At 40.9% G+C, this 12372-nt stretch overlaps 1 protein-coding gene across 7 annotated transcripts in view; it reads left to right on the forward strand.

Annotated features, from left to right (window-relative positions):
• Positions 1–2193: 2193 nt before the first annotated feature.
• RAPGEF4 (Rap guanine nucleotide exchange factor 4) overlaps positions 2194–12372 on the forward strand; it is a gene marked incomplete at its 5' end in the record, with an annotated part of 141706 nt that continues 131527 nt past the window's right edge. For all 7 annotated transcript variants that reach the window (XM_084209688.1, XM_084209690.1, XM_084209693.1 and 4 more), the window contains one exon: positions 2194–2258. In XM_084209688.1, the coding sequence (XP_084065814.1) occupies positions 2194–2258 (65 nt within the window). The remainder of the gene's footprint in view (positions 2259–12372) is intronic.

A 12372-nucleotide genomic window follows, 5' to 3' on the forward strand; every position in this document is an offset into this window, starting at 1 on the left:
AATTGTTCTCTAATTGGGACACTTCCAAAGGAAGTATGGATGTAGGCAAGGTTCCTGGCTCACACTGGGCATGTCTAATTTACACAATCCACGAAGTGTTAAAGTCTCTTTTAATGGTTACTCCACAAGAAGATATCCATCTTTGAGTGGTGCCTGCCCACAGCCAAGCACGTGAGCAAGATCCCCTTTTAGCCGACGCGCACTGCGTTCCTTGGAAGCCGAAGTACTGCTAACAACAGAGGGCTTTCCCAAGGCAGGACCGTCGCTGGGCCGAGGGCAGGTTCACGGCCCCGACGTGGGTTTCGAGAAGCGGCACTGCTGGAAATCGCTCCGAGCAGCCTCCCGGCCCCGCGCCCGCCCTGTCCTCCCGGCCCCGCGCCCGAATGAAGGCGGCGCCGCTCCGCTGCCCTCTGGCGGCCGGGCCGGGGCGCGGCTCTGGTGAATGTTTTATAAGGGAAGTACAAAATTAGGGAGTTTTATTGATTCATCTGTCATGTACATACTGTGTTACAAATCATTAATTTAATTGAGAATTTACAGCTCCTTACCTCTCAAGCTCTGGTTCTGCTGAATCTCAAACACTTGCATATTGGCAAATGAATAGCATTGATTTTCCTCGAGTAGATTGATTACTTCGATGCAAAAAATTCTCTTCCCCCCCCATGGATGATAGCAAAGGAAGAGCTGCAGCTTTAATCTCACTGACTGGAAGCCTCTTCTATTCCTCTGGCACGCACTTTAAATTTTTTTTTTTTTTGAGGCAAAATGAAAGAATTGCCTTTTGTGGCATTCTCCTCTGCTATGCCAATTTCTTAGCTGTATCCATTTAGCAAAAGGGATCTTTACATACATTTCCTTAGATTTTTCATCATACTGTTCAGTATCTCAATGTTAAAAGTTATTTCTTTTAAAGAACTAAAGAAGCAGTGGCAGCAAGGCAACCAACCAAAAGGCAGATGTGAAGTATGAAGTAGCACATGGATTTAAAAAAATTACTTAGTACAACCAAAGAAATTACAACAGAGGGTAGAGAACATAGCCCATGAAGAAATCTGAAAGGCACTGGCATATGATCACCATTTGAATTAATCATTTGTCACACACCGTAGAGCAGAGAGGAGTTATGAGCCTCAAGGAAGGCACAGCTTGAGTTTTCCTCTGGTATCACCTACCTGCAACCCTGAACATCCTGCTGAGATTCGTACAGCCTCCTACTCTTCTCAAAAGGTACTCAAGGCAATTTGTGTTGACTGTAAGTGGAAGCTCATGGTCATAGACTGATTACTTGGAAGATACTATCTAGAACCTGAAACAATTTATAGAAAATATTTCATAGAAAATACTTAATGTAGAATTTGCAAAGCAGGGAGAACTGCTGTTCGGCATTCCTTCCTTTCATCATCAGTTTTAAAGTCATATATACATGAGTATCATTAAAAGCCCTGCACCTTGCAGGCCACACTAACACAACCGAAGGGTGTGGGCTGTTTCACTGGACACTGGACTCACCTTTCTCATGCCATGTGTTGGGTTCTTTCCAAACGCCAAATCCTCTTCACAGGCTGTGCTGCCCAGCTCATTTTACACGCACAAGAAATGAGAGACTTTAGCACACAGTTTCATGGGATGTGAGAGCAGACTGGAGGAAGGGTCTAGGAAAAATCCTGTAATGTGGACTGCACCTTCCTTTCACTCACTCACTGTGCTTTTATTGCTGGGGGCGGGGGAACGGGACAGACACACAATGCTCTGGAGGGCCGATAAAATACTCCTGAGCTGCTTATTTCAATTAAAGCGCTTGTATTGCCTCTCCAATTGAAACCAAGTCAAAGTGAAGCAAGGGGAGGGATCACTAAGCCGGGCTCAGGTGTGGGCACTGAGCTCAGGAAAGCAGGAGGGGAACACCATCTTTTAGAAGGGGAGTGACTTCTTTCCTCCCCCCCGCCCCGGCCGCTCCCTGCCGGCTGCGCTGAAGCGGGGCCGGGTGTCTCCGCGGCCGCAGGTCGCAGCCCGGCCGCGGGCGGGCCCGTGAGGGCGGCGGGCGGACCCGCTCGGCCGCTGCGGCGGGGCCTGGGCGAGCCCATCGCGCCGTGCGCGGAGGGAGGAAGCGAGGACGGACGGACGGACCGACCGGCGCGCGGGCGGGGGGAGCCGCCGCCAGCCGGGTGCGCGGCAACCTGATCCCGGTCCAACATGGTCGCCGCTCACGCCTCCCATTCCTCGTCCTCCGGCGAGTGGATCGCGTGCCTGGATAAAAGGTATCGGCATCTTCCCAGGAGCGGCTGCGGAGGGATGCTGTGTGTATGCACGTATATGTATGTGTGTGTGTTTGCGCCGACATCCCCATCCCCGCTCTCCATCAGATCCTGCCTTACATAAGGAGCGTGCAGGTGGGAAGCAGAACGCCTGGGGGAAGCCAGGGCGGCGGGCGAGGATGAGGGCTGAAAATACTCCGGGCAGCGGAGGGGACAGGCAGTCCCCGTAGGGATTGCTGCTCCCCGCCGGGAAGATACTGCACGTGGTGGAGGAGGGGGAGCTCTGGCGCGGGGAGAGGGCCTGGGGCTGCCAGCCGGGGACCCGCCGTATCGGCCATGGCAGACCCGCTGCATTCTGCCCTCGTCCGCCCTCACCTGCCCTCACGGCGCCCCGGCGCACCGGCCGCTGCCTCTCCTCCGCTCGGCACACCGCCCCCGCCTCCCGCAGCGGCCGCACCGCCCCCGCCCAGCATCGTCGCAAGGCGGACGGGAAAGGACGAGTCCCTCCTGTCCCCGCTGCGGCGCCCCGGGGCCCGCGCTTGTCCCCGGGCTGCGGGTCAGGTGCGGGCGGGCGGCGGCACCGCATGGGTGGGAGGCACGGCTGGCTGACGTGTGCTCAGAGATGGTGTGCGCGCTGCCAAAAATACGGGCAAATTATTATTAAAAAAGTAACGTTAAAAATTCTCTGCAGTGCTTTCTCTCGGGTGCTGGAGCCCTAAGTCTCGCAATGTCGAGTCGCGTGGTAGTTTGAACGCCCTTTGATGTATTCATAGCTTTGATTCTTGGATTCGTTCAGAAGTCATTTAATGTCTGAACACTCACTGTGTCTCCTGTCTAGGAATTTAGTTAACAAAAATGTAGACCATACCCAATGGAGCTCAAAAGAAAGCTACCAGAGAGAATTGCCTTATGTGGTGTATTGCAGTTAGCTGAGCATCCTGAGCCAGCTTTTGACAGGTGGCATCATTTGGGCTATGATGTGGAGAGAAGCCTTTGTGCACATAAAGGGGACCTTCCCCTTCTCATCGTTTTCCCCCTTTTCAGGTAACTCTTAGTCTTGTAGGACTACACTTATGATTAGGTTTTCCTTAACAGTCCAGGTAGCAAACTGTAAGTTAATGAAACTTTTGGGCTAGACACCTACCACAGACCCTGATCCTCCTCTGTAACATGTGAGTTAAGACTGACCTCTTAGAGATCAAATAATGTGTATAAATGTTAAAAGCACTCATAAGGTAAATACAAACAGAACTGTTGATGATAATCTAGCTAAGAGCCAAAGTGAGGCCTCTCTGTAAATTGACATTGAGCAGATGTGAAGGAGTATGAGTCCCAGTACTTTTAGGTTGGTGATCCTGTTTTTTCTGTTTTCCTACCTGCAATACACTCTGAGATTCAAACTGTGGACTAAAATTCAGGGCTTAATGAAGAAGATAGCCTTGGGGAGTAGATGATGTATTTAGGAAACATATGTGTGGCATTTCATTTAGAAATCTCTCTGTCATAATTAATAAACTGACCCTTTCTTAACACAAATTTCATTAGAACTATTAAGGTGAAACTTTCCTTTCACTTTTTGCTATTTGGAGTAAGCTAGTAGCACCAATTTATGGAGTGAAAAGAATCAGTTCCAAGTGCTCTTAAGAATTGTGCCTTACCGTTTTCCAGCCTATATGTAGGACAAACCCATAACGTGAAGGATTCTAGGTTTTTTCCTGGTATCTGCTGTGCTCTGCTTTGTGATCATAGGAAGTACACTTATGCATTTGCTTCTGATTTTCCACCTAAAAACAAAGATAAAGTGTTTTTAATTAACCTACACACTTGTATGCACTAAAGTGCATTTATTTTCTATAGATAATCTTACCAGTGTAGTAATTTGAATTATTGTCATTGTCTATGTATTTTAAACCTTTTAAAAATTGTATAGCATTTTCTATCCCAAGTGTGAATTCTGTGCATATGGGATCATTTAATGAGTAGATTTAGGGTGCCATGTGTTTTTACTAAATAATAAATAGAGTTTTAATATGTTTAAGTCAATGAATATATTTCCAGGAGGAAAACGGTTCTAACTGGTATGCTTTAGAATGCTAAGTGAACCTCAACAAAGACAATTAAAATAACATGTAATATGGATTATCCAGTATAATTATGTGGGAAAAAAAAGAATTCAAAATGGAAATAACAAAATACACAATGTATAGAAATTAATGTATTTTGCATTGTTCTTCAGGTTTTCCCCCAAATCATGTGTCAAAGTGGAACTACTAACATTTAAAATTAGAGCACATATAAAAATGAAGAACTGCCAAAATGTTACAGGAGAAATGTTATTACTTGGTAGGGTCCTGTGGGCTGGGGCTACCAGTGCTTTCTCCACGCGGCTTCTCTGTGTAGTTACTAGCCACAAACGTCAAAGACCCACACTTGAAAATCAAATATGTGGGGCAGTATTTATATATAAGTTACAAGTGTAAAGGAAAATTTCAGAATGCTATGCTCTAGCAAGAATATTTAAATTTTACAGGAGAGAGAGAGAGAGTATCAGCAGTGAGCAACTGTATATCCTGGTTATACCTGGAGATATGAATAATTTTTCTCTTGAGGAAACCAGTCCTTTTACATTTGAAGTAATAGTTACTACCTTACCACTGATTTCTTAGGCAGCAGAAGTATCCCTCCAATCTTTTCTGTATGTCTGCTCTGCACATAATTTAAAAGGGTCACTGATTTTTGCATGTGTATACAGTTAACTTAGGAAGAATGTCTTCTCTATTCTCATGTGTTCTTTCACACCAAAAACCATCTGACCAGGAAATTTACGAGTTGATGGTATCTTTACTGGATGGGAAACAAAGTATTTTTTACATAGCTATTATTTCTCTAAATCTGGTCACATTTATGAATTCAGTTACTAGTTTTAATTGGATTCAGATGCAAGCTTTTAGGGATGTACAGCCTGCACAACTGCTAGAGATCCCAGGATTTCATACCTGGCTATGGCATCTGGTGTTTTTCTCTGAATTAAATGTAACCTTCAGTACCTTGATAGATTGGAGGAGTGGATCACAGGGCAAAGCATGTAACATCACTGGCCTGTTGTGTCAAGAATGTTATGATCTTTTCCTTATGACTTATAAATTATTTAAGTAGGAATGGGCTTTTGAAGCACATACGGTACATACTGAGCCTTTATGACCTGGTCATGCTTGTTAGTCTTGCATCATTTATGTTTAAAAAATCTGAAATAATGCATACCGGGTAGTATCTCAGACCTGTTCCTCCCACAGATTTGAATGTAAATTCAGATTGAAGCTACATAACAGCGACATATTTGAATCAGGATTTGGTTTTTTAGTTCAGTGTAACATGTATTTGAGATGCAAGCTTTGTTTGCTTAGTAGTAAACAAGTGATCCCTTGTGAGCATACAGATAGGCTAGAATAAAGAATTGATATTCTGAGAGAATTGTAGAATAAATGGAGAAAATGCTTGTCATCCTCTATAACCTTTAGTTATGTCAAAGATAATGGGATATAGATTTATAATCAGGCAATATTATGAATACAGTTGCATTATGATGCTGTTTTATTTAAAATATATATTTTTGTGCAGTCGTAAAACTTACACTGTCTTCTATATAAAATCCTCCCTTGCTTTTTATTTGTAACAAATCCATAGGAATATCCCCATTTTCATGTAGTTTGCATCTGAACAAAATCATGGATATACACTGCAGTTCCGGTTGGCTAGTGTGCTTTGTGTTTTCTCTCTGTGTGCTGTATGACTAAGCTGGTATATGCTTGGATCAAGTCTATGTGGGGATATAGCAGCAGAAGGCACTGCAGTGGATGTGGAAACTCAGAGCTGTACAGACTTTGCCCAAGTGCTTTCTAGCACTCATGTGAGGGTGCAGTCTTCTGAGAGCGATGAATAACAGATTTATCTTTCCACATCATGCACCTCATTTTCTAGTTCAGTGCAAAGGTGCAGTCTTTGATGAATAATAAAAAAGCTTTTTCCTTTCCATGTTTTCTTAGAAAAACCAAAATAATTGTTTGTAGGTCTGTGCATTTCATGAAATTCAGATTAAATCCTAGTGAGAGCTGGAGTTGTATTTTTAACAAACTGTTTTATTTTTGCTCTCTGGTTTACACATTTGCAGGATTGGCTTCCATTTGTTACATGTGATTGCAGTAAGTTACACACTTGTGCTATGGACAGGTGTTAAGAGGAAGTGATTACCCCAGCGTGTGTAAACATTGTCATAGCCCAGCAGAGCAAGGCAGTATGTGCCCATGTCTGACAGGACATGATACATGCAAATGTAGTTGGTAGTCTGGTGAAGTGGCTGCATGATTGGTATGCTACATGTGCACCTGTAGATTTTCTCTTTCACCAGGTGATGCTGGAAACATGTTTAAACTCTTGTTGCCTGAGTTCTTTCTGACATGTTGTTAGGATTTGATCTGTAAAATCCTGTACTCTGAGCTGATTAAATTTCTTTTATAACAAAATTCCATATTCCAGCAAAGGAATAAAAAAAGCAACAAACCAGCTAATTGAAATTGTGCCCTCAAAGTCAGGTGTTATATCAGTCACCTGATATCAGTCACCAGATATTTTCCAAATACACGTATTCTTCTTATCTAGCATAACATCTGTTTTTGTCTCCATCTTACAATTTAACATTAAAGCATTTAACAAAACTTATCATTCTAATGATGCTTCCTTTGGGCTGTATTTTCTGCTCTGTATTTGTCATGATCAGTTACTATTTCTGCTGCTTTATCAATATCTGTAACTGTTTCCTGAACTGATTTTCCCTTTCATCCTTGAATTTGTCAGTTGTCAAAATGCATGCAAATGTAAATCTGCAAAACGTCTTTCATTGTTGCTGGAAATTTTAAATTTTCACTAGCTGTTACAATGCAGATCCTAAATCAGGAGAGGTACGTTTGGCATGGTGTTATTGGTAAATAGTGGTGGCCAGAGTTTGAATCTACAGATATCATCACTTGCATCAATTACAGATTTCATTTGCAGTGTATCTCAGAGTCTGTCTTTATATTAAAGTGCTTTTAATGTTTATTATGAAGCTATAGTGCTGGTTAATGTAATTTCATCTGGATTTACTTCTGTCAAATGGAATTTTAACTGTCCTGAGCTCCAGTTTATGTTTATGAAATTTGGAGGTTTAATTCAATATGATTTAGTCACATCTTGATTATAAAGCATCTGTAATATATAAAGATTCTCACAAATGAAGGAGCATAATTCTGCATTTTGATTTCTCTTGAATTACTCTGTCTTTCTAGACAGCAAATGAAGGTGGGAAGGAGTCTATTTCCTATTAGATCTGTATTGTTCAGGTAGTGTATTTTTAAACGGAGGGAAATCTTTATTAATATAATCAGTTAATAAATACACCTTTTGCCATTCTACTGTATATACAGTTCTAAGAATTGATCTTTTGGAAGGATGCATAATTTTGGAAGGATGCATCAGGGTATGTAAAGGAATGAGCACACGGTTGCTCTGTTTAACTCTCCAATAATTTTTCAGTGTATTGATCAAAATTAATTAATTGAGTAATATGATAATGAGGTAGGTAAAGGAGAGTCCCTTATATTTGCCTTTCTTTTGTCCTCACTAAAGAAGACAGAACTCAACTCTAACAAATTCTGTCTGACTGCAGCTGGCAGCCAGTCAGTCTGCATTTAACTGGCTGGACATTTGATATCTGTGTAGAGGATTATCTACAATATTTCTTGTACCTCATGTACAGGACCTGAGAGATTATCACAGGGATTCTCAGTGTAGGTGATAGCAGTAATTAACTGAAAATTAAGCATGAGCAATTTTACTTGGGTTGCCTTTTTTTTTTTTTAAATCTAAACTCCAGAATTATTTAGGTGTGTAAGAGTCCTAGGAAAGAGTGTTTAAATAAAATTCTATTTCTATTTTGTCAGAGGAAATGAGAATTGTAATCCTAAAGTCTCTTAAAATGACATTCAAGAGAAAAGAATAGTAATGTGATTATTGTTTAAAAGCCTCATGATGAGGCTTTTCCCATTACAATGGAAAGAGGATCTGAAATGTGAGTGTTGAAAACAGATTTGGTAATACCACTCTAAAAAGGGAAAAGTGCTCTTGGTGGGAGTTAATTATCTTCTGTTGCCATTGAAATAAACCCTTATCTGGAAACTGCTTCAGTTTAAAAGTAACTTTATTTATTGTTAGCATTTAAGTGCCTTACTACACTAATCTAAAATGCTTTGATAGATCACTGGTATTCCACTCTTACTTTCCTTTCTCAAAGAGAAATGAAAAGTCAAGAGTCTTACAGCATTGTGTGGAGGAGAGAGTTGCAATATTGTCCTGCTCTCACTAAGGGAAGATGGTCTGTTGGTACTGGTATTTTTCTACATCCTACAGCATTGTTTTTCTGGATGTCAGGAAAGGTCAGAAGAAAGTACAGGGATCATAGAGAAATGATCTGGTTTTATTTGGCATTCCTTGGTGCTGTCTACTTGCTCATGTTTCACAGCTGAGTATATTTTAAAGTACTGTTAAATTCACTAAATGGCCCATGGTAGGGGTTACTGGTATTTTCCAGCTTGTAGAGTTTGCCTTTGCATCTTTGCATTGATGCTTTGGTTTTAACCCAGCAATGAACTCATTTTATTTGTCTGTTCTAGTGTTTTAGCTGTTTTCTACAGTCTCAACAGTGGAAGAAATAGATCCATCTGCTCATCTTTCGTGGGCTGTTCATTGCTGTCTGAATTGAAATACTGCTGTTTTAAAAAGTTAAAAAGATCAAGAGAAGGGAATTCAGTGCTTTCATTCAGTTAGAGTATGATTCAGGTTTTTGAACACATTTTATAAAAAAAAAAATTAAAATTCTAGAGGCATCTTGTCAAAGAAGGTAAAACCACATATATTCTGGTTTTTTTTGGTCTCAAATGTCAAACGCACTATGAGGAAGAAAGTAAAGAAAAGGACATGTGATAACAGAAAGTAATCGTTTATAGCTGGATTAAGTTAACAAAAGCAAATTAAAAAAACTCCAACTTGTTTCTTTCTTTTAGGCTAACAAGTCTTTCATAACATCCTACATAAATATTCAAATACTTAATCAAAATCGGTTCTTTTATAGAGCTATGTATATTACATGTGAGAGGAAATACTTTGCCTGGGTTGTGTGTGAAGATTTGTAACAGTTATCCTCTGTTTGTATTTGAACTTTTGAGCTTGAGTAGTTTACATTTCAAAATACAAGAGAGAATTATAGAATGGCTTGGGTTGGAGAGGGCCTTAGATTGTCTCATTCCAACCCCTCTTGCCATGGACAGGGGCAGCTTCCACTAGACCAGGCTGCTTAGGGCCCTAGCCAGCCTGGCCTTGAGCACTACCAGGAATGAAGCATCCATAGTGTCTCTGGGCAAACTGTTCCTGTGCCTCACCACTCAGAATTTGAAATGTATTCCTAATACCTAATTTCAACCTATCCTCTTGCAGTTTAAAACCATTCCCCCTTGACCTGTCGCAACATGTCTTGTCCTTCTCCAGCTTTCTTGTAGGCGTACTGGAAGGTGCTCTAAAAGGCTCCTTGGAGCCTTCTCCCTCAGCCTGTGTTCATAGGAGAGGAGCTCCAGCCCTCTCATCACCTTCATGCTCCTCCTCTGGACTTGCTCCAGCAGGTTCATGTTCTTCTTATGATGGGGGTTCCAGAGCTGAGAGCAGTGCTCCACGTGGGGTCTCATGAGAGCAGAGTAGAAGGGGAGAACTATCTCCCTGGACCTGCTGGCCATGCTGCTTTTGATCCTGCCCAGGATGTGGTTGGCTTTCAGGGCTGCCAGCACTGCCAGCTCATGTTGAGCTTAACAGCCTTATGATGCTAGACATGGGACAGATTTTCTTTATAATTGCCTTTCATAGGTAGTCAAGTGGACGTTGTCAAGAAAATTGTTTTGTCTCTATAAAATATGCTCCTGAAATCTTCACATCCAAATAAGGAGGGGTAAAATAATCTTTAAAAAATGCCTTATTGACATAATTGAATAGAAATGTGTAACTAGCATCGATGCTATCACTTGTATATGTAGCTGTGATGTTGTATTGAAGAAGCAGAAGATAGATTATGTCTGTGAAAACATTACTGCTGCCTAATCACCTACTTGCTCTGAAGAGAGAAATTAGTAATATAAATAAGAAGGTATTTTGGGGTCAAACAAAGCAGAAAGGCTTGTAGGGTTACTCTTGGTTTTCATCCCTTCCTAATAATTTATTTGGTAGCCCTGCTTTGCTACTCTTGAAGTGCCCCCTTGGCTTAGGCTACAGTGAAATGAGATGTCAGCACAGTTTGACTTAAATTTTATTTTAAATTGGGTGAGGTGGTCTAGGGAGGAGGTGCTTCACTTGCCTTAAAATGCTTTTACTCCAGCTCATACATCTACCAGATGAGAGCTGGAGAATCTTAATTGGATTAATATATTTGGTAATTCTTTTTGATTAACCTGTGGTCCTAATTCCATACATTGGTCTTGAGATTTCAGAAATGGGTACAGGACAGAAACTTTAGCAGTAAATCAAGTGGTAGCTGAAGACCCACTGAAATGAATTTTTTGACTTTCTTTGCTCGTGGATATGAGATCCTAACTCTGCAGCATCAGCAGTGAACGGATACTTCAGCAGCATCAGCATCAATGTAACAGAACAGAAATAAACCTGCACCAGCAGTAGCTCCGCAGAGGAGGGCTAAACCCAGTGAGATTGAGCAGTGGTGATCACAGAGAACTGTCTTTAGGTACTCTGATGAGGTATCTGGAAAAGCCTTCCAGGGGCTTTTGGTGCCATATTGGGAGTGTAGGGATATTCCTTGGGATTGACTTCTGCAGCGTATCTTTGTGTTCTGGGGAATGGTTCCTTTTTGGATTAATACCATTGCCTTTTTAAAGGGTGACTACAGTGAAAATAAAGCTTGACTAATTCTCCATCTGCCAGCAGTAGTACTTTTCTATTAATAGATTGAATCATTAATGGTCTAAAGACTATATTACAACATTAGCTGTTTAAGTATTACTCCGAACTATGCCTTACAAAAAACAAGTTTACAGTAAGATAGCTATGATGAAGAAACAAATTTATGTTGTCCTGTCCTATTTATGTTCCAGGTTAGGGAGCTTGTACTTAGGAAACAGAAAACAAAATTTGGCATCATAAATAGATTCATGTTAAGTTAATGATAATTAATGTCAAGTTAATGATAATTGCAAGTTACTGTGATGATAATTTTATTAAAAGGTGCTTTGTAGAAAATGGTCAAACTTTGCCTGAGGTTTGTAGGTCTCTGGAAAAGCAGTTGATTGATGCCATGGTACATTTTGCTCAGTAACTAATACTAATACTGGCTTTTGAAACCAGATTCATTGCTATAGATTATAAACACTTAATAGAAATGAGTTCAAGTGCTACTAATACCACTGTTACACTGCAGTCTGAAATTTTACACAGGCAAAATTTCATGTGCTCCTAGATAAGGGCCACCTCAGCTTGGGAAACCTGTTGTTAATTCCTTACTCCTTAACACTGAGGACGTTTCCCAGGAACTCTGAAAAAATCCAAAGGCATCTTGTTGTCAAACAAGTTGAATCCTTGTTAATTTTTATGAATAAGCATTCATTATCTAAACCAAACAGCTAAATCTTGTACTGGATGATTTTCTGAGAATGATCTCACCTTTTTGAGTTGTTTGGTTTTGCTGTTATTTTTTGAGAGTCTGTAAATTAACGTAGTTCGTGTTTCAAGAGTTAGTGTAGTTTGGGTAGGGATCTTGTATAAGTAGATTGTAAATCTGTTTGCAAGCTGCACCTCCTAATCTTCTTAAAAGGATTTTGACAAGAGAGGTAATGCTTATTAGTACTTGTCAGCTAGTGCACAGTCAAGAAAAAAAGAAATGGGTGAAAATCTTACATGAAATATTTCAAAAGAGAGCTATTGTAGTTGATTGTAGTTTGAAGTGGTAAGAGGATGTCACTGTGATGTAAAAGCAAGTGCATACACCAGAGAATTATTATTCTCATCTGTAGTTAATAAGGGTAAATTGGAGTAT

Source organism: Fringilla coelebs, assembly GCF_963513975.1.
Source record: "Fringilla coelebs genome assembly, chromosome: 7".
In the NCBI taxonomy this organism is placed as follows: domain Eukaryota; kingdom Metazoa; phylum Chordata; class Aves; order Passeriformes; family Fringillidae; genus Fringilla; species Fringilla coelebs.